We start from the raw sequence: 23,831 nt of genomic DNA on the forward strand, positions 1-23,831 counted from the left end.
AAGCAATCAAAGAAATAAAAAAAGGTAAAACTCAACTATCTTCACAAGAACGACAAAAAATCATTAAAATACTTGGGTCAGGGTTTCAACAATTTTAATGCTATATAAATACAAGTATGGAAGCGATTGATAGTATCTATGATTTGGATGATACGATTATCATTTCAAACTCCACTAAAAAGGAAGACTATTTTAAGGTAAATGCTATAACAGGAACAGACTGGAATTCAAACGGAACAAAAAGTTTTGAAATAAATAATCAACAAACTTACTTGAATATAGCTGATAGTTTCTTGCTGTGTAAATTTAAATTCACTAAGGCTGCGAATAATACTAATGCTACACTCGTAAATGATTTCTTCTGGAAAATGTTTGACAGTGTCCGCCTGTATATTGGAACACAAGAGGTTGAAGCGGTTGATTATGTCTCTGCTACATCTGAAATGATGAAATTTACACTATATTCGTTTAGTGATAGAATGGGTAAGGGAGCTGTTGAAGGTTTTATTCCTGATATGTCAACGGGAACAAATGCTGACCCCGGTTATAGTCAAAGATGGGAGATCTCGCGAGATCTCGGAGACGGTGGGAGGGATTTTCGAAGCTCCACACGGTCTCCACGTTTTTCGAAGTTAAGTCTGTTCACAATTGTATTTTGTCGAAACTGTATTTATCTTTCGGTGTGTGAAGTTATTGTGTGCAACTTTGATTGTTTCTCGGTGTTTATCTTTCATAAATTGATCGTCTGTTTGCCGTGTCGTGTCTTGAGGCCTTGTACAGTGTGCACTGTACAACCTTGAGGCTTTGTTTTTCTCTCAGTGGTCCGTCGTTTGTGATCCAATAACTTTCGTTCTCTGTATTCCCAGGCTTTTCACCCATAGCCTACTTCCTTGTGTAAATCTCAACTCAAAAAAAAAAAAAAAAAAAAAAAATTCCTTCTCTGTTCTCATTCGTTTATTCATTCTTATTCGTTCGTTCGTTCTTCGACCACGTGTTTCTCCCCCATTTCCCCAGATAGTTTTCACTCATTAACCTTCAATGTTTACACTTTCCCCTCAAGTTATGTATTCCGTCATATTTTATAACACCTTTTTCTTCTTCTTCTTTAAAAGGCTGCTTTCGACTTGCTCACCAAATCAATTCATCCCAAAAAAAATATCCATCTCCTATAGTGCCTTTTTTCTACATTCCCTAAACTCTCCTGCACTCCATCCTCCATCCAGCGTCCTTAAACGTATTTTTAACTCGAAGGGCACAAGAAACTCATTTTGCAATAAATGTTCGTTTCCCATAAATCGTACACTTTCAAAAATCCAATCTCACCCCTCCCCTCCAAATCTTCCCCATAACCCCTTCCCTCCAAATCTTCCCCATCACCCCTCCCCTCCAAATCTTCCCCATCACCCATCCCTTTCAAATCTCCCCCCTTGCCCCCTCCCTCCTAAACTACCCCCTCACCCCTCCCCGCCAAGACGCCCCCTCGCCCCTCCCCTCCGAGACTCCTGCCTCACCCCTCCCCTCCAAATCTCCCCCATATCCCATCCCTTTCAAATCCCTCCCCTTGTCCCTTCCCTCCCAAACTCCCCCCTCACCCCTCCCCTTCAAATCTCCCCACCCTCATTGCTTCTCAATTTCCCCCCTCTCACTCCCCCTCCTCAAAGCGTCCTCCCCGCTTCTTCCCCCTTCAAACTCTCACCTCCATCTCCCCCAACCTTCTGCCTCGCTCTTCCCCCTCCTCAAATAACACCTCATTGTGGCTCACCCAATCACCATCAAACCTTTTGTCCGCCCCATCCTTCCCTTTCTCCGAGCTATTCTGAAATCTCTGACACACCTTCAACAGCTCTCCCTATCTCTTCCACCTCTTCCACATCTTACCCTACCCCTCCTCCCCCCTGTTCTGTATCTGATGCTCCCCCTTCCTCTTCATTAACGGTATGGACCTCAAACATCCGGGGCCTTCGTTCAAACTTAACTGATCTCTCCATACAGGTTGCTTCTGTCAAACCAGACGTGATCTGCTTAACAGAAACTTTCCTCCTTTATGATGTCTCTGATTCCATAGTATCTCTCCCGGGCTACTCCCTCCTCCGGTATGATAGACCTGAGCCTCGTCCTGGAGGCGGGGTTGCTATCTTTATCAAAAACTCTCTTCCTCACTCGCCCTGCACTGCACTCTCTCCACCTCACCCCCAGGAATACCTCTGGCTACGGCTTCCCCTTCGCTCCCACCTCTTGTTCATATGTGTGTTGTACCGTCCACCAAACAGTGATGACTCCATCTACATCTCGCTGTCTGATGATATGGACCAACGTCTATCTACTCATCCCAACTCTCTCTTCCTCATATGTGGTGATTTCAATTGTCACCATGCCAGTTGGCTGGGTGTGGGTACCTCTCTCACCAGCCATGGCTCTTCAGCAAAGGACTTCTGCGACTCACTGGGACTGACACAATCTGTCAATTTCCCGACCCGGATCTCAGTCAACGGAACATCTTCTCTTCTGGACTTGGTTATGACTAACTTCCCTGAAAATGTCTGCTGCTCTTCTTCTGCTCCGATCGGATCATCTGATCATGTCCTTGTTAAAGTGGACATCTCTCTGACCATCCTCAGGGAGCCTGCTCAGCGTCGACGAGTCTGGCATTTCACTCAGGCCAACTGGCACGGTCTTCAAGCAGCCATCAATCATCTGGACTGGTCTCCCATCGCTACCACCTCTGACATCAACTCATCCTGGGAATTCTTCCAAAGTAAATTGCTCTCTCTCATGCACAGATTTATCCCATCTCGTCTTCAGTTGTCATACCCTTCCTCCCGTCCATGGTACACGGAATCTTGTGGTGAGGCTGTTGCCCAGAAACAACTTGCCTTCGTCTCCTGGAAAGCAAATCCAACGGAAGGAAATCTCATTTCCTTTCACAAAGCCCGAAACAAGTGTGTGTCCACCCTCAGGAGAGCCAGGAAACAATATCTCTCCGTTCTCAAGACCGAACTCTCTTATCTGTCTCCCTCTTCCAAATCCTGGTGGCGTCTGGTCAAATCCGTTTCTGGTGTTTGTTCCCCCTCCATCCCCTCCCCTACCTCAAACGGCTACACAGCTGACTCCGCACGTGAAAAAGCTGAATGCCTCAACTCTGTGTTTGCCTCTAAATCTTGTGTCCCAAACCCATCCCTCTCTGTACCTACCATACCCAGTCGTACCCTGCTGCTCCTGGACTCCGTGTCCTTTCCTCCTGACAAGGTGGAAAAGTTTCTGTCAACCGTCGACTCTGATTCTGCAACTGGACCCGACGGCATCAGCCCACGGGTCCTAAAATCCTGCTCTGCTGCTCTATCTCACCCTCTCTCTGTTCTCTTCACCCTCTCTTTTGCTCAAGGTCAACTGCCATCTGCTTGGAAATCAGCCAACATCACCGCTTTGCACAAAAAAGGTGCAAAAACAGATCCTAGCAACTACAGACCAATCAGCCTTCTCCCAATTATCAGCAAAGTCATGGAATCCATCATTGCTTCGGATATGAAATCTTTCCTCTTCTCCAATGGCTTGATCTCTGATCATCAATTTGGTTTCAGACCAGGTCACTCTACTCTGGACATGCTGCTTCTGCTGTCTCAACAATGGATGGAGGTCCTCAATGCCAAACAGGAAATTAGAGCTGTCTCCCTCGACATATCACGTGCCTTCGACACGGTCTGGCACCCCGCTCTGCTCACCAAACTCTCCTCCTTTGGTATCCATGGAAATCTCCACGCATGGCTGGCGGACTTCCTCTCTAGTCGTCGTCAACGTGTGGCCCTGAATGGGTTTCTCTCATCTCCTCTTCCTGTTCAGGCTGAAGTTCCCCAAGGCAGTGTTCTGGGCCCCGTGCTTTTTCTGGTCTTCATCAATGATCTCTCTGACTCTCTCGAAAATCCTCTCTATCTCTTTGCTGATGACTCCACTCTCTGCCGCTCCATTCCTCTTCCCTCAGATCGGCAGTCTGCTGCCTCCTCACTCTCTGAAGACCTGGACAAAATCACAGACTGGTCAAACAAGTGGAACATGTCTTTCAATCCTGCCAAATCTCACACTCTTACTATGTCTCTCCGAAAAGATCGACTGGACAACCCTCCCATCTACTTTCTCAACAATCCTCTCCAAGAAGTTCTGTCGCTCAAGATTTTGGGTCTCACTATCTGCCATGATCTTTCTTGGGAAAACCACATTTCCAAGCTGGCCTCCAAAGCCAGTCGCCGACTGGGCATCCTCCGTCGTGCGAAGTCCTTCCTCGGCACACCTGAGCTCCTCACCACATACAAGGCTTTCATCCGCAGCTCAATGGAATACTGTTCTCCCCTATGGGCCGGTGCTCCTGCCTCACACCTAGCTCGGCTTCACGCTGTTGAAACCAAAGCTTTCAGAATTATTGGAATCTCCCGCGATGAAGCTATCTCTGAGGGCCTTTCACTCACTCACCGCAGGCAGGTAGGTGGTCTTTCTGTCTTCTACCGACTCCTCTCCGGCCTTGCACCCCCAGCTCTCTCTGTGCTCTGTCCCCCAAATATTCCTACAGGTCGCACAAGATCTGCCAGCAACCCTCTGATGGTTAAACTGCCGAAATCTCGGCTCTCTGCTTACCTTCACTCTTTCATTCCTCTTTTCTCCCGCCTCTGGAACAAACTCCCTCACTCCCTTCAATCCCACTCCTCCCTCCAGGTCTTTAAAACAGCTGTTCACCACCATCTCTTATCTTCCCCCATCCAAAACCTTGATCTTTTCTACCCCCACTAATTCACCCCAGATCCACCTTGTTTGAAATTCCAACTTCTTTCCTGGAAGTCCTGGCAGTGTCCATATGTTTTATACCTCTCCCACCGCCCCCTTCCCATGCCCCCCCCCCCCCCAAAGCCCTCGCCCTCTCTCAGATCTCTCGATGTCTCCATGTCTCTCGGTCCCTGCTCTCAAATGTTGTGTTTGTGTCCTTCCCCCTCTCTCCCCATCTTGTCTACCGCTCCCGATGTTATATGTTTTATGTGTCGGTTTGTCTTTCTGTGTGATGTTCGCTCTTTCACGAGCCTCGATCTTGTATACAAAAAAAAAAAAAAAAAAAAAAAAAAAAGGAAGTCAATGTATAATGATGAAACAAAAGCAGAGAATAGTTTTACCGTAGCAGTACCTCTTAAAGGTATATTTGGATTTTGTGATTATGATAAAGTTTTGTATGGGCTTAAAATTAGATTTCAACTACAAAGGAATGATAATGTAAATAGATTGCTTTTTGGGGCTCAAAATGCTTTTGGTGATAATAATAAATTTGTTATTAATGATTTGTGTTGGTATATTAGTGAATATACTCCTAATCTTAAAACGGAAGAGATGTTAAATAGAAGACTTAACTCAAAGAAACCACTAAATGTATCATACCTTAAAAGAAGATGTCAACACGTTAAACTGGAACACACTACCTACACTTGGAATTTAGGTGTTCTTCAAGGAAAGCCACGATACCTATGGCTCATTTTTAAGAAACCAGATGGAGATGAAGGCACTGATAAGAATAATGCGCTGAGTGATAATGCTAAGGTGAAACAACTTCGGGTTTCTCTTGATGGCACATTTTATCCGCGAGATAGATTGGAAATTGATTGGGAGAAAAATGATTATGCGGAAGCCTACAAGTCCTACCAAAAGGTGTGTGAAAGTAATGGTTATAATGATCCTATTTTGGATATGGTTGCGTTTCAAAAACTTTATACAATCTACGCAATTGACCTGAGTTCTCAAAAGGAAACTATAAAGTCTAATCGAGTGGATACTTCTCTATACATTGAAAGAGGGGAGAGTGAAGAGGTTAATGCATATTGTTTGCTTTTGGAGGAAACAGAATTACAGATTAATACAGATAATGGTGTTATGATTAATATCACATAGGTTTTTTCTCATAAATAAATGGTTGGGGTATATGTTAATCAAATCAATCTTAATAAATTAACATCTTGTATTCAAAATCAAAAGCCTTGTATTATTAATGTTAATACAATTCAAAGAAAAGGAGCTGTAAGAATTGATGTTTTACTCACACACACACAAGTAAAAACACTAAATGATGTTGGATCACTTAAAATTAAAATGACGAAACCTATGTTAAAGAAATATTCAATAGACGAGTCAAGAGGAGGATTTCTCCCGTTTCTAATTCCTTTATTTGCTGGTTTAAGTGCGGCGGGAGCATTGACTGGTGGTATTTCAGCAGCGGTAAAAACTGCTAACGAAAGGAAGGCACAACTAAAAGCTCAAAAAGAATTGGAAAGACATAACAAGGAGTTGGAGAAACAAATTAGTGGAAGTGGTGTAATTGTAGATTTTGCTCAAAAACTTGAAAGTCTACCTGATAAAGCTAGATTGTTGGTTGGAGATATGCTTTCCTCTATCGCTCAAGCGGGTGTTAAACTAACTAAACGGGGTAATGGATTGTATCTTTCTCATAAATAAATGGATAAATGGTTTAAACAATTTGGAAAAAATACAATGTCAAATATAGAACTAGCTAAGTATTGTAAAACACTAAAAATTGATAATGTGGTTATTTGTATGAGAGATGAATTAATACATATAAATAAGAATACAATGAATATTATTATGAATTTAGACACACAGAATGGTTCTCATTGGGTTTGTATTCATAATAGTCAGGATAAATATTATTTTGATAGTTATGGTATGCCACCACCTGTTGAAGTAATACAATTCTTACAGAATGGTGTTTATCAAACATTTCAAGTTCAAGAAATTAATTCTAAATGTTGTGGTCAATTATGTTTATATGTATTATTTCAACTCAACAATAATGAAAATTTTTATGATATCATTTTAAATCTAATATAAATGACATGTTGGAAAAGATGGTTCTATCTTTGGAAAATCCTCTCAGGATATTGATTTATCAAATTATTATACAAAGGCACAGGCTGAACGACAAAAATATAGTGTAAGTAAAAATATTAATATGAAGAATACTTATAAATTAATCAATTATCCAAACCCTACAGATGCGAATGACTTAATTAGATTAAGTGATTTATCACAATATATATTTTTAAAGAAAACAGCACGTTTTGTTAAACAAGTAAAATTTACAACCACAACACCTGGTTATACTGACCATACACCTTTCCTCATTGAATTTAACTACCTGCTTACAATTGAATTTTATAAAGAAGGACATATAGTTAATATGCGAATTAATAAATGGGGGTATGATATGCCTGATTTAGGGTATAATTGGTCTTTTTCAATAAACATAGAAGACCTACATGATTTTAATCAGTCTCGTAAAGAAGAATATTATCCACTTGGTGAGGATAAGGATTTATGTGGAAGTACAATTAATAAACAACAAATACATGGTTTTAAGAAAAGAAAAATATATGATAGTATAGCGATGGTTAGCATGACAAAGAAGGAAGGTCATGACTCATGAGATAAGGATAGAAAGCCAAGGAATACAAACCAATTTGGTAGTGGGAAGATGGGGTGGTATTACCTGTCATAATATTAATCTCACATATATTTCTGATACATAAATGGCAGGAAGAAGACTACAAGAGAATTATAATTTTTGTATTCAAGGATACCTACAAGAAAAGGGTGCTCGGTATTACATACCTTATGATTTGGAGCATATACATGGAAATTTTGTCATTAAAAACTGGCCTTATACTGATATTGTTAAACCCACAAATAGAGACTTGTTTAAAATATTAAATAAAAATGAACTTCTCAAAGTTATGAAATATAAAACTCTTTTAGAAATCGTCAACAAATCTTATTGGTATCCTATTATGAGAAAAATAATTATAGATACAAGAATATCTCAAAATCCAGATGAGTATATGTATAATATTCTTTGGGGCTCAAGCTCAAGGGTAGCAAGGGATGAGGAAGGAGTTAAAGAAGAGAAGGAGGAAAGAGAGAAGGAGGAGAAGGAGGAAAGGGAGAAAAAGAAGAAGGAGGAAAGGGAGAAAAAGGAGAAGGAGGAAAGGGAGAAAAAGAAGAAGGAGGAAAGGGAGAAAAAGGAGAAGGAGGAAAGGGAGAAAAAGGAGAAGGAGGAAAGGGAGAAAAAGGAGAGGGAGAAAAAGGAGAAGGAGGAGAGGGAGAAAAAGGAGAGGGAGGAAAGGGAGAAAAGAGAGAAGGAAGAGAGGGAGAAAAAGGAGAAGGAGGAAAGGGAAAAAAAGGAGCGGGAGGAAAGGGAGAAAAGAGAGAAGGAGGAGAGGGAGGAAAGGGAGAAAAGAGAGAAGGAGGAGAGGGAGCAAAGAGAGAGGGAGGAAAAATATAAAAAGATGGAAATCAGTGAGATTAATAAAAGATTGAAGGTATTACAGCAAATAAATCAAACTCAACGCACTGAGGAGGAAAATAAAGAAATGAAAAGTCTAATGGAAATATTATTTTCAAGAATAACGGCGTCAATGTCTTCACTTTCAGGGAGGAGATTTAAACGAGAAAGTGGTGAAGAAGAAGAAGAAGGAAAAGATTATGTGGTTGATGATGTTGGTGTTATTGACTTTAGTTAGTTTTATTTGTAAATAAATGGAGGAGAGAGTGAAGGCATTCCTTAGGATTCTTTATGTTTTAAAAATTAAGATAGAAATGTATATGCTGAAAACCAAAAAGGTTTTGATCCTCTGTCGGAATTTTTCTGATAAATAAATATGAGTTATTGTCTCAAATGTAAAAAGAAAACTAAATCTAAAAATATCTCTTATGTTAAAGCTAAAAATAATAGAGTTTATCAAAAAGGAATATGTCAAGTGTGTGGCTCTAAAAAGTGCCAATTCATCTCTCCTAAAAGAGGAGGAGACATACAAAGGTTTCTCTCAGGAAGTAAATTTACAACAACTGGAATTCCAGGGGAATTACATCTACCTGGATATTCGTTCTGTGGTCCTGGAACAAACCTAGATAAAAGATTAGATGAGGCTGACAATCCTAAACCTTGGTCTAAACCTACAAATAGGGTTGACGAAGTGTGTATGAAGCATGATATTGCTTATGGGAAAACCGCTACATTGGATGAAAAACATGAAGCAGACAGAGAAATGTTATATAATTTGTCTTTGATACAAAATCCTACATTGAGAGAGAAAGTTGATAGGTTTATTGTTAAAAAAATGATAAGTGTCAAATTGAAACTTGGTCTTGGTTATTCACCCTCAAAAAACTATTAGACTCCAATGATGTTATCAAGACTGAGGAGCTTTTGGCTAATGAATTACACAAACCTATAATCACAAAGTTTAAAAGAAGGAAAGTTTATTCTAAATACACCGACCACATATGGTCCGCTGATTTAATTGAATTGAATAATGACAGGGGATACAGGTATGCTTTAACCGTTATTGATTTGAGGAGTAGATTTGCCTGGGTTGTTCCGTTGAAAAACAAGAGAGGTAATACTTTAATGTTAGCCTTTAAGCTAATATTTGATAGGGATAAAAGGAAACCAAAAAAGTTATGGACCGATGAGGGAACAGAGTTCTATAACAAAATATTTATGAAATTTCTTAAAGGGGAGGGTATTAAATTATACAGCACCTTTAATGAAGGAAAAGCAGTTGTTATTGAGCGTTTTAATCGCACTTTGAAAGAGAGACTATATAAAAAATTCACACAACTCGGTTCTCAAAAATGGGTGTATTTAATTCAGGATATTGTAGATAATTACAATAATACAGTTCATTCATCAACAAAATCAAAACCATTGGAAACATTTACAAAATTAGAATATGAAAAGGAGATTAATTTGAGAAAGCCCAAGTTTAAAGTTGGTGATATTGTAAGAATATACAAATGGAAAAGTCATTTTGAGAAAGGTTATACACAAAAATGGACTCGTGAATTATTTAAAATCATTGATGTAATGGATACAGTCCCTTGGACCTACAAATTATATGATTTAAATGGAGAAGAAATCTTGGGTTCATTTTACTCGCAAGAATTACAAAAAACACAAGTAAGCAGATAATACCCTTGAAAATAATAAATAAATAAATAAAATGTAATGGGGATACGTTTTTAAATCTGTGAACCCCAAACACAGAATCCCACAACTTTTTAGTTGGGGCTTAACTTTTGTGTGTGTATAATGGGGATACGTTTTTAAATCTGTGAACCCCAAACACAGAATCCCACAACTTTTTAGTTGGGGCTTAACTTTTGTGTGTGTATAATGGGGATACGTTTTTAAATCTGTGAACCCCAAACACAGAATCCCACAACTTTTCAGTTGGGGCTTAACTTTTGTGTGTGTGTATGTGTGAGTGAGTCATAATAATATACAAACCCTAACCCAACCCCATCCCTAACCCAACCCCATCCCTAACCCAAACCCATCTCTAACCCAAACCCATCCCTAACCCAACCCCATCCCTAACCCAGCCCCATCCCTAACCCAACCCCATCCCTAACCCAACCCCATCCCCAACCCCATCCCTAACCCAACCCATCCCTAACCCTCACATTCAAAATCCCATCCCTAACCCAACCCCATCCCTAACCCAAGCCCAACCCTAACCCTCACATTCAAAATCCCACCCTAACCCAACCCCATTCCTAACCCAACCCCATCCCTATCCCTCACATTCAAAATCCCACCCTAACCCTAACATAATCTTTTTTTTTTCTTCTTTTTTAAACACGTATTTCATTTATTTTTTCTCCTCTTCTTCCAATTCTGTCTTTCAAGGCTTTGAAGTTTGAAGAAGTAGAAATGGGAAGAAAGAATTTTCCAGCATTTTCTTCCTCGAACTTTCTTGATATTGCTTAAATCAAGCGTCATTAAACAAAGAACATTGTTCATTGCTTTAGAATGCAAAGAGTCTCCAAGATGGACCCCACAGGTAGAGTCTCCAAAATAAAACCAACTTTCCAAGTTCCCAAGGTATAACCACATTCCTGTTGAGCCTCCAAGATAGGTATCACATTCCGAGTCATCAAAACAAAACCCCCATTCCGAGTCTCCAAAAATATAACCATCTTTCCAAGTCTCCAAGGTAGAACCACAATTTTCAGAAATATTGGGGGTTTCCGTGATAAGTCTCACATAGTATAACTGCGGACCATCAGGGAAAACTTCCCTTTCCCAATTTTTTAGGGTTTCTATGATGTGTCTCACATAGTATAACTGCGGACCATCAGGGAGAACTCTCCTTGCCCAATTTTTTAGGGTTTCTATGATGTGTCTCACATAGTATAACTGCGGACCATCAGGGAGAATTCCCGTTTCCCAATTTTTTAGGGTTTCTATGATGTGTCTCACATAGTATAACTGCGGACCATCAGGGAGAACTCTCCTTGCCCAATTTTTTAGGGTTTCTATGATGTGTCTCACATAGTATAACTGCGGACCATCAGGGAGAATTCCCGTTTCCCAATTTTTTAGGGTTTCTATGATGTGTCTCACATAGTATAACTGCGGACCATCAGGGAGAATTCCCGTTTCCCAATTTTCAGAAATTTGTGGGTCTCCAATGTATGACTTGTATTCTGACTCATCAAGGTAGAACTTGTTCAGTGGGTTTTGTTTTGATAACTCACAACAAGTATCATCATGGTAAAACTCTTTTTCAGGATTTTGTGGATCTACAAGGTATAACTCTTTGGCTGGATCATCAAGGTAGAACTCGTTCTGGGGGTCTTGGTTGTTCAAAAAGTCTTCAAACAAAAAAATAACTTCATCCCAAGTTGTGTTAAAAGCAGAATTTTCATTTCGTATCTCAGATACAATTTCCTGTGAAAGAAAATAACAATGTATTAATTTAATACAATATTTTTATTTGTATAAATCAAGCTCTATGAATATTAAAATAAACTTTGTTAACTCTTACACGAGTCTCATCTAAAAAAAAAAAAAAAAAAAAAAAAAAATTAAATAAATAAATAAATAAATAAACAAACTTACCTCCATTGATAAGAGGTTCGAGTCCAGTTCATCAATCTGAACGTTGAGTTCTACACAGGTAGTAGGACTCCAAGGAATAGCAAAGTTATCCCATTCCATTTCGGCATAGTAGTCCATTCTCAAGTGAAGCAGAAAGCGTGTTTGAAAAAGCCTGTGTGGTCGGTGCCTTTTATAAGAAGGGCTGGGTGTGTGTCATTTCCTGTGGAAATTCCCTGGGCAAACCTGGGCGTGTCTTAACTGGAAATGATGTGATGGAAATTCCCTGAAAATGAAGTAATGTATTACCTGGAAATGATACAATGCTGAAGAGTTTATAAAGTGGGTGGGACTTAACAAAGTGGGTGGGGCTTATCAGAAGTTGGCGGGGCTTAGCAAAAGTGGGCGGCGCCTAGTAAAAAAGTGGGCGGGCCTAGTAAAAATATGGGCGGAGCTTACCAAAAGTGGGCGGAGCTTACCAAAAAGTGGGTGGCACTGGAGGCGCTCAGACAATAACATTGAGGGAGGTTTATCATTTTATTTTAGCTCAGTTAAAATATCTTGAGAAAGAACCAAACTCAAACATATTTTTTGTTAATGTATTAGACGGTGAGGAGAGTTGTAGGAGAATTAAATTATTTCCCACACATAAACAAATATTTGTAGGGTCGTTGTTTGAGTGGGTCAAAGATGATTCACCAGATGATATTAAGAGTAAAAGGTTAAAAGGTCCATAAGGTCAGAAGGATCACAGGTTCACACAGAAGGACCATTGTTTAAGTGGTCTAATGAATAAGGATAACATGTCAAAAGGTTAGAAGGTTCGTAAAGAACAGGGTGAGAGAAATAGAGGTGTTTAGGGGCAATGAGGGAGGGGAAAAATTAACATGTAAGTCAATGGGAAAATGAGAGTGTCCCAGAAGCAACATATATACACTACTCACGTGGAAATCCCACGAGCATGGACGTGTGTGACATTTGGACATCTTCATTTCGATTTTAGATGCTGAACATTGTTTTACAAAATGGTTACTGCCAATTCATCAGATCCACAAATGATGTCATCTACACAATTTATTTACTTCACATAATGTGAATATGAATACACATCCGTGCAGAAATAGTTTGTTTATAAAAATCCCAAATATCATATGAAAGTTTTTAAAATTCAGAATTATTCTCACTCAGAGTTAAACATCACCATAATATCATGTGGTTTTTAAAAACCTTTTTGGTGAATTCTATTTCATCATTGAGATATTTTTTGAAATGTATTTTTTATATTGTTTTTGAAATGATATTTTTTTATAAACAAAACAGCAAAAAAGCATCAAAACTGCAGTGGAAAGCATCAAAACTGCAGTGAAAAGCATCAAAACTGCAGTGAAAAGCATCAAAACTGCAGTGAAAAGCATCAAAACTGCAGTGAAAAGCATCAAAACTGCAGTGAAAAGCATCAAAACTGCAGTGAAAAGCATCAAAACTGCAGTGAAAAGCATCAAAACAGCAGCAATGGTCTGTTCAATCACCGCAGCCAAATGTGTCGGAGTAATTAAGTATTTTCCTTCGTGCCCTCCTTTGGTTGGCTGGAATGGTGTCACTGCAGGACCTCCAGGTAAACAACATTATGGGTGAAGATTCCACTGACTACAGTACCTTTACCTTCATGTCCTCAAATCGTTAAAAAAAACTTTTAAAAAACGAAGAAATATCTCAGTAATTTCCTGAAACATATCGTCTTTGGGCGGTGCATAATCGCTCCGAACGAAACAGGCAGTTTCCTTTGCCTAAGTTGTAATAAAAATGTATGACCGTCTCGTTCATTTTGGAAATGGGAGTTTCCACGCAACACATGAATTGTCACGATCCTCAAGAGGAAGTGTCTCATAAATCATCACATGGCAAGTAAATTACATTGTGAAAATTAAAGATTTCAAACAAACCTATTTAAAGTGTACGTGCACATAACTTATAAAAAAAAAACGAAGCAAAACGAACGAACGAAGAACAAAGTCCTGGGAACATTCTCTCCTCTCTCCGTGCCCTCTCTCCGTGCCCTCTCCTTGCCCCCTCTCCTTGCCCTCTCTCCTTGCCCTCTCTCCTTGCCTTCTCTCATTCTCTTCTGTCATTCTCTTCTGTCATTCCCCTCTCTCCTTCCCCGTGCCGACATGTCATAAAACAGCTGTTGGAATACATGTCGCCGATTTTCTCAACTTTAGCTGACACTGAGACTTGAACCATCCCAGCGACTGTCCCATGTGAATTAGTCGAGATAAAGCCGTGAGGGAGACTCAATGAATGGGCTTTATGTTACAGGCCTTCAAAAATGCATTTTGTTCAATAAACGGTAACTTTCATCGAATTTTATTTCTGTTTTTTGCAACCGAGTCTAAAACCATGTAAGCGACTGTGAAAAATGAAATGATATATCGAATTAGAGTTGAAATAAAACTGTGAGAGAGCGCAAGACACCGCAGGCCTAACAAAAGGGCCTCAAAGCTATGCGAGTAACCAAAATGGTGGATATTTGTTTTTGAAGCCTCTTCCAGAATGGGTGGAGCTACTCTCTCAACGGAGTAAGCCACACCCCCAGACAGACGCCCAACAGGATCACCTATGGCTAATATAATATAGATACCGTGCCTTCAGAAAGTATTCACATTTTATTGTGTTACAGCCTGAATATAAAATGGATTAAATTAAGATTTTTTTGGTCACTGATCGATACATAATTAATGCCCCATAATGTAAAAGTGAAATTTTTTTTAGAAACTTTTCCAAATTGATTAAAAATGAAAAGCTGAAATGTCTTGTGTCAATAAGTATTCAACCCCTGTGCTATGAATCAACTCTTCCTTGTCAGAAACACAACCGGTCCACACAGTTTCTTCCGAATCCGTCCGTAACTTTGAGATTTTGTGGTATGTATGTATGTATATATATATATATATATATATATATATATATTTATATTTATATATATATATATATATATATATATATATATATATATATATATGATTCCTGGCCCTATCTTTCAGTGGTGAAGAATCACTTAAAATTTTCTAATATCCAGATCCGGATTCGGATCATGACCAAAAATGTGCCTTGCTGCCCTTGGTCGACATACACAAGAAATTGCAGAACGATTGTTTGAAAGCTGTTGCCAAAAATCATGTGACACAGACAAACACGATACTTGCAAAATCCATATCCTCCCCCAGCCCCCAAAAAAGTTGCCATGGAGACATCAAATTGTCCATTTCATTAAGATTAAAATTGAAGATCTTAATCATAGCTCGAGTCAATCAAAGAAAATTGATTATTTTTCAGATGAAAATTGATGATTTGAGAAGTTTACCCTTGAATTGACCTTTTGACCTCAAAAATAGTTGCTTTCCCAATTCAGTGATGCAAATATACAATTGCTGTTTAATTGTCAAGTTAATATGATGAAAATTGACGATTTTCCAGACGAAAATTGATTTTAGAAGTTTGACCTTGAGTGACCTTTTGACCTTTTGACCTTAAAAGTGGTTTCCCAATTCAGTCAGGCACTATGCAATTGCTGTTAAATTTTCAAGTCAATCAGATGAAAAAAATGACGATTTTGGAAATCTGACTACAAGATGTATTTTGACCTTAAAAGCAATGGCTTCTCGCTTGAGACTACCTCTACAACTTCGTAAAATTTCATGACTATCGGTTCAGAATTGTGACCTGTCAGTGAGGGACAAACAAACAAAACAGACAAACAAGAAATATGTTGTGCAAAGCACGATACTTGCGAAATCCCTAAAATAAGTTGTTGACCTTTGGCCTATGTTGACCTTTTGGCTGATGTTGCCATCAAAATAATTGGTGGTTGAATTCAGTGACTTGATATATATATATATATCCTCTTCAAATTTCAAGTCAATCGGATGAATATTTATGATTTTAGAAAACTTGACAAGGTTGTTGGTTGACAACAGAAAACTTGACAATCTGGGCCTTTGTTGACCATTTGGCCTCAATATCAATAGGCTTCTTCCTTATGACCAACGCAACCATTTGGTGAGGTTTCGTAAAGATTACTTTAAAATTGTAACCTTTCGGGGATTGTCATACAAAAAGACAGACAGGCTGAATAACGATCAAGACCCAACCAATATACAGTACTTGCAAGTATATTGCAAGTAGATTTTCACAAGTAACACACAAACAGATCCAAATGCAAATGCTCTCTTCTGGCGAGGGTAAAAACGCATAATATCTCGACTCCACCCACCTCCTCCTCCCTCTCGCTGTGGTTTCAGCACGTACTCACTGGGGTTGGCAAGTGCCTTCTGGACAACCTTGTCTCCGTCATCACCCTACGATATAAGTATTGCAAAAGGAAAAGGACATGAAGTAAATCATGAGATTCCTCCTTAATAAGCAAACCAAGTCACAAGGTAATGTCAACACAACACATGACATACATATCAATGAGCAGAAGCGCGTGGTAAAAATACTACGTTAGAAAAAAAGGAAGCCTTTTATTCTTGTGCTGGTTGAAAAGGATGTTGTAAGAGGAATGTCTTGAGATGCATGCACCTGATGCTTAACGAAAAAAAAGAGAGTAAAATTAGTTTTACAGCTTATTGATTTATTCAAAACATTTGATTGGGTAAATCTTGGGTAAATCATTTGATTGGGTAAATTCACTTTGTTTTCTGTAAACATAGAGATGATGTGCTTTACCAAAAAGCTCTAATTTGGTCTCATCTGTCCACAGAAGATTCTCCCAGAAGGATTTTGGCTTGTTTAGGTGTGTTTTGGCAAACTCCAATTGGGCTTTCTCAGCAGTGGGGTCCTCCTGGGTCTCCTACCATAGAACCCCTTTTCATTGAGTTGGCAACGGATGGTGTGAATTTAAACTGTCGTAACTTGTGTCTGAAGTTCAGCTTGAATCTGTTTGGCAGTTGATTCAGGTGCTTTCTCCACCATTCGAACAATCCTTCGCTGCAATATTCGATCAAGTTTTCTCTTGCGGTCACGTCCAGGGAAGTTGGCTACAGTGCCATGGGCCTTAAACTTCCTGATAATATTGCGTACGGTGGACACAGGAACATCAAGGTCTCTGGAGATGGACGTGTAGCCTTGAGATTTTCCATGCTTGGCGACAATCTGTGTCTGACCTCCTCAGACAATTCTCTGGTTTTCTTTCTTTTCTCCATGCTCATTGCGGTACACACAGTGACACAAAACAGCAGAATGACTCCTTTTCTCCATTCAAACTGGTTGAATGAGTGATTTTTATATTGCAGGCTCCTGCAACTCACCACAGGTGAGTTCAATTCCAAAGTAAAGGAGAATTACCTCCTTGAAATCTAATTATTTCTAACAACTTCTAAAAGGTGCCAATAATATTGTCCAGGCCATTTTAGGATTTCTGTATGGAATGAGCTATGATTTAGTAATTTTTTCAGCTTTTTATGTTTTCGGGTTGTCCATCCATCCTTCCGTCCGTCCGTCCATCCAGGGTAAACCTCGTTTTTCTCAGCAACCATATGTCCGATTGAAATGAAACTTTCAGGGTAGGAGTGACACCCATGCAGAATGTTTTTTTGACAATTGTGACATCATAGGTCACGTGGTATGGCAGTCATCTTGGATTAAAAGCAAATAATTAAAAAAAAAATTCTCGGAAACCGCTGAATGGGAAAATTTTAAACTTGGCACATTGTCAAGTACTCCCAATGGGGAACAAAAGCGTGATAATGATAACATCATAGGTGAAGTGGTATACAAGCCAAAAATATTTTAATCGAATTCCTTATCCTAAAAATCTGAAATTGCATGGACATGATCTATGACCCATTTGTATTGAAATATTAAATTTATGACATCATAGGTCACATGGTTTGGCAGCCATTTTGGATTGAAGGAAAATATTAAATAATTATATCTCTGAAACCGCTCACCCTATTGATGCGAAATTTTACAAATATCTACAGCACTGTTGCATATAGTTTGAAAATGATGATGTCATCGGTAACATGGTTTGGTAGCCATCTTCGATAGAAAAACGAACCTTATCTGATCAACATGAAACTTCACAAATGTGATCCACTACCCATACATATGCAGAGTGATGGCATTTACCTATTGTGGGACTATGCGCAGGCATATTGGCGACAGTCGCATTGTTCTAGTTTTGTTTTGTTCCACTGCAAACCAAAGAAATACATATGTGGATACCAAAAGATTTTTTAATTTCAACAATTTTCTGGAAGAAATGGTGCATTATTTGGAAAAAGTGCAAGGGTGCCAATATTTTTAGCCACAACTGTATCTTTCTCATCCTCTCAGTTCTCTTCTTTCAACTTATCACGATCCAACTCACCATTATTCCAAGCTTAAACAGATTGATATTGACTAATTAAAGACAATGCAAACTCCAACCAAACCTCATGGACAACATGTTTGTCAAAATCTGTACAGGGCCTTCAGAAAGTATTCACACCCCTTCACTTATTCACATTTTGTTGTTACAGCCAGAATTTAAAGTGGATTAAATTGAGATTTTTTCTGTCACCGATCCACACCGATTTTTCTGTCCCCATAATGTCAAAGTGTAATTTGTTTTTTTAGAAAATTTCACAAACCAATTAAAAATATATAACTGAAATGGCTTGAGTCAATAAGTATTCAACCCCTTTGCTATGACACTCCGAATTGAGCTCAGGTGCATCCAATTTCCTTTGATCATCCTTGAGATGTCTACAACTTGACTGGAGTCCATCTGTGGCCAAATCACTTAATTGGACATGATTTAAAAAGAAACACACCTTTTTATATGAGGTTCCACAGTTGACAATGAATGTCAGAGCAGAAACTCTACCATGAAAATACAAGGAACTGTCTGCAGAACTCTAAGATAGAATTGTGAGGTGGCATAGATTTGGAGAAGTGTATAAAACAATTTCGAGAGTGTTGAAAGTTCCCAATCGCACAGTAAGCTCCATCATGAGGAAATGGAAACAAATATGGAACTAACCAGACTCTTCCCAGAGATGGCCGTCCGACCAAACTAAGCAACCGGGCAAGAAGGACTTTGATCAGGGAGATGACCAAGAACCCAATCACCACTCTGATAGAACTACAGAGTTCTTTGGCTGAGATGGGAGAACCTGCTGGAAGGATAACAGTCTCTGCAGAACTTCACAAATCTAGACTTCATGGGAGAGGGGCCAGACAAAAGCCACTCCTGAGAAAAAGGCACATGACAGCATGCCTGGAGTTTGCAACAAGGCACATGAAAGACTCAGAGCATGAGGCGACAGATTCTGTGGTCTGATGAGATGTAAATTGAACTCTTTGGCCTGAATGCAAAGCACTACGTCTGGTGGAAACCGAGCACAGCTCATTTAACACCATCCTTACCGTGAAGCATGGTGGTGGCGACATCATGCTATGGGGATGCTTTTCAGCATCAGGGACTTGGAGACTTGTAAGGATAGAGGGAACAATGAATGGAGCATGTTCTCCTCAAATACAGGTAAATATTTGACGAGACCATGCTTCAGTAAAAAAGACCTTAAACTGTAACGAAGATTTACGTTCCAACAAGACAATTACCTCAAGCATACAGCCAAAGCAACACTGGAATGGCTTCAAAACAAGAACGTGAAAGCCCTGCCAAAAGCCCTGAAAATTGAGCGGCCCTGCGAAAGCCCAGACTTGAATCCCATTGAGAATCTGTGGAAAGACTTAAAGATTGCTGTTCACCGACACTCCCCATCCAACTTGACAGAGCTTGAGCAAATCTTCAAGGAAGAATGGGAGAAACTGCCCAAATCCAGATGTGCAAAGCTGATACAGATATACCCCAAAACACTCGAAGCTGTAATCGTTGCCAAATGCGCTTCTAAGAAGTATTAATTCAGGGGATTGAGAACTTACGGAAATTACACTACCAGTCAAAAGCTTTAGAACACCTCAATTTTTCCAGTTTTTATTGAAATTTACGCAGTTAAATGTCCAGTGAATAACCTGAAATGGTACAAAGGTAAGCAGTAAACTGCTCGAGGTTAAAAAAAAGTTTAGGTTAGTAAAAACGGGAAAAGAATGTAAATTGCACAGTTATATTGTAAAAAAAAAAGGCCTTCTTCAGGGAACAAGTAATGGGTTAACAACTTACAGCTGTTCTGCAGCAATGTAAGTAAATTAAGCCTTGAAAGTTAATGCAAACAATTCCTGCAGCTGCTCCAACCTCTGCTGATTACTTGATTACAAACCCCCTGTCTGTATAAAAGCAGTATTGGAACAGACTGTTATTACACCCTCTGAGCATTATTTGGACAATATTGCACTGCAGGAAGTAGTATATTGGAAACTGGAGGAAACTCTGACAGGAAGAGGTCTGGCAGACCCAAAGCCACAACAGAATCAGAAGACAAGTTTCTGAGAGTCAACAGCTTGCGTGATAGGCAGCTCACAGGACAACAGCTTCAAGCACAGCTTAACACTGGTCGAAGTAAGCAAGTCTCAGTTTCAACTGTGAAGAGAAGACTTCGAGCTGCAGGTTTGACAGGTCGAGTGGCAGTAAGAAAGCCATTGCAAAGATGGCAAAATAAGAAAAAGAGGCTTGCCTGGGCCATGAAGCACCACCAGTGGACTAATGAAGACTGGAAGGTCTTATGGACCGATGAATCAAATTTTGAAATCATTGGTTCATCACGCAGAGTTTTTGTACGCTGTCGAGTAGGCAAACGGATGGTTCCTCAGTGTGTAACACAAACTGTCAAACATGGAGGAGGAAGCGTGATGGGCTGGGGCTCTTTTGCTAGATCCAGAGTCGGCGACTTGCACAGAGTGACTGGCACCCTGAACCAAAAGGGCTACCACAGCATATTGCAGCGCCATGCAATACCCTCTGGTATACGCCTAGTTGGTCAGGGGTTCATCCTACAGCAAGATAGACCCTAAACACACCTCCAGGCTTTGTCAAAACTACCTTCAAGGAAAATAACTAGACGGTCGGCTTCAAATCATGGAATGGCCAGCACAGTCTCCAGACTTAAACCCCATCGAGCTGGTTTGGGATGAACTGGACAGAAGGATGAAAGCAAAGCAACCTACAAGTGCAACACATTTGTGGGAACTTCTGCAACAGTGTTGGGAAGAACTTCCCGAACAATATTTGATTTCCATTGCAGAAAGAATGCCACGAGTGTGTTCGGTGGTTATATCTGCAAAAGGTGGCGACTTTGCTGAGTCAAAAATTTAAATTAAATTTCGTTAAACAAAATGATTCTATGATTTCTTTTTTTAATCTCCAATTGTTTATTTGTTATATGCGTAATTTCAGAGTACATTGAGACATTAAACTCAGGAAGGGCATCCGGCCATAAAAACATTGCCTCAAACAGGGAACCATGATTGTCATGGGGCCCGAAAGGCTAACCCCCGCTCTAGCGGGGAAAATGGCCTTAAAACGATCATTCATTCATTCATTGAGACATTAAACTGCGTAAATTTTAATAAAAACCAGAAAAATTGAGGTGTTCTAAAACTTTTGATCGGTAGTGTAGATATTTCTGTATTTCATTTTTAATTATTTTGTCATCATTTTTGTTTAAAAATTGCACTTTGACATTAATTGCATTTGACATTTTGACATTAAATATGGAAATCAGTGACAAAATAAATCTCAATTTAATCCATTTTAAATTCAGGCTGTAACAAAAAAATGTGAAAAAGTCAAGAGGTGCGAATACTTTATGAAGACCCTGTATGAATCTACATGGGCACACCATTATTTACTTGACTTGAAATACCAGTAAAGTACCCAAAGTTATACTCTAGCCTCTAAAGTACGCTCTACGTGTGGCCACAACTTTCTTGGGGTGACATCCTCCATGGATCAATTTCTTTGCTCTCCTGCATTTCTATTCTCCTAACGACAATTATCCAAACACATCTAGCTTTTTGAAGAGCTGAATTGTCCCATTCATATGCAATTCCTATCACTATTAAGCAACTTCTCATTGACTTTTTGTACTCAGGACATCTCACCTCATTACCCTGCATGCGTAATACAAAGCAGGTTTAAGCAATATTGGTTCACTCTGCCTGTCGATCATTCTTTCCTATGATCACTGTGTGGGGAGATCTGAAAACATTAGTTGGGAGAAGGCACCCTTCAAATCTGGGAGAACTGGAGCAGTTTGCACAAGAAGAGTGGCCCAAACTACCAGTAGAGAGGTGGAGGAAGCTCATTCATGGCTATAGGAAGCGCTTGACTGCAGTTATTTTGTCCAAAGGTTGTGCTACCAAATATTAAGTCGAAGGTGTCAATAATTTTTATCAATGCCATTTCTTTTTATTTTCTGATTTTAAAGGATATATTAAGTTCTGAATCAAAAACAAAGTTTCTGTAATATTAACAGTGAAATAAAGAATTGTAGAGTTGAAATACTTTTGTCAATTTCCACTTATTTTTTAGAGATAATTGTGAGTTATTTGAAAAAAGTGCAAGGGTGCCAATATTTTTAGCCACGACTGTACGTTGTGACATCAGTGAGAAAACAAAAAGTCCCTTTAAGGTGGGTAGCTCTTGTTTGTGTGATTACACAGACGTTAGGTCACACTGACCTCATCCAAACTGAACATAGTGGTGAAGGTTTGCTGTAGACGAGCAGCGGTAGTGGCTGAAAATCCTCGTGAGGATATCAGGGCATCAGAAGAAGCTAACTGTTGCTGAACCTTTTTAGTTCCAGCCAATTGGGTGCCTATATCCGGGCAGCAACAAGCACGTGAACGTTCCAGAATGCGGCGCGCTCTCCATGCCTGTAAAATACAGATTGACATAGGTGAATGTGATTAACAAATGCAAGTATTTATTTTGTGTCAGCGGCTAATATTCCCCCGTCTATGGCAGAGTGTGTACGGTGTGTACCCCGATTTAGAATAGGTACACCGTAGCCCTGCGCATCGTAAAAGGCGACTAAGGGTTGGCGTCAGGAAGGGCATCCGGCCATAAAAACATTGCCTCAAAAAGGGAACCATGATTGTCATGGGGCCCGCAAGGCTAACCCCCGCTCTCGCGGGGAAAATGGCCTTAAAACGATCATTCAATATTCATATATGGCAGAGGTCAGTAAACCACTTGCACTGTGTACATGTACGGTACAGGTGAAAAATGTGAGTCGTTGCCGTCCCCCCTTCGCAGGACAGGAGGTGGGGGAGGATTTTTTTTTTTTTCTGTACCCATGACCGTCCCTAGGTACTAACAGCATCTATGCAATTAATTTAATTATGCCCCAACAGGAACACAAACAACATGTATAAACATTTTATTTATTTTGTCCTAAAATGTGCCGTTAGTGGCTGGACTTCACCACACCCGTTTTATCGCACCGTCCCCACGATATACAAAAAGTAGATGTAAAAAAACAAACAAAAAAACAATAAAAAAGAGAAAAAACTCCGTAACCACCCCTGTGTTGGACTTGTGTGGTGGACAAAGATACACTTGCTCCTTATATACAGATAGCAACACCTGCTCCCTTCAGGGGCAGCCTTGGCCCTTGGGGGGATGTGAGGGAGGGATAGTGGAGAAGGTGGGCCAATATATATATTTTGGGCCATGGCGAACAATCCCCCCCATCTGCAGCAGGGGTCGGTAAATATTCTCTGCCATCTTGGAAGGACTGGATGAAAAATGTGACCTGGCAGACTCAGGAAGGTGGTTCCAGAAACCCAACAAGAGAGGAGAAAAGTAGAGGATGGCAAGCAAGAGGAGCCATTAAATACTGTTTCTCTTGCGATCATTACCATGGAGGACTTACTGTATCGTCATATTGATTGGGTACATATCCAGTACGGAAGTAAACAACAGCAACTTCATTTCCATTCCTGCGTGAAAGATCCACACCGCAGC

At 39.7% G+C, this 23,831-nt stretch overlaps 1 protein-coding gene across 1 annotated transcript in view; it reads right to left on the reverse strand.

Moving 5' to 3' along the window:
- Positions 1-23,831, reverse strand: part of LOC137428272 (glutathione synthetase-like) — a 45,063-nt gene that overhangs the window by 21,082 nt on the left and 150 nt on the right. The window contains exons 2-4 of the mRNA XM_078777452.1: positions 23,740-23,806; positions 22,544-22,738; positions 16,191-16,275 (exon numbers count right to left, since the gene is read on the reverse strand). Of these exons, the coding sequence (XP_078633578.1) occupies positions 16,191-16,275; positions 22,544-22,738; positions 23,740-23,806 (347 nt within the window). The remainder of the gene's footprint in view (positions 1-16,190; positions 16,276-22,543; positions 22,739-23,739; positions 23,807-23,831) is intronic.

The sequence above is a fragment of the Myxine glutinosa genome, chromosome 5 (genome assembly GCF_964187855.1).
Source record: "Myxine glutinosa chromosome 5, kmMyxGlut1.1, whole genome shotgun sequence".
NCBI classification, from domain to species: domain Eukaryota; kingdom Metazoa; phylum Chordata; class Myxini; order Myxiniformes; family Myxinidae; genus Myxine; species Myxine glutinosa.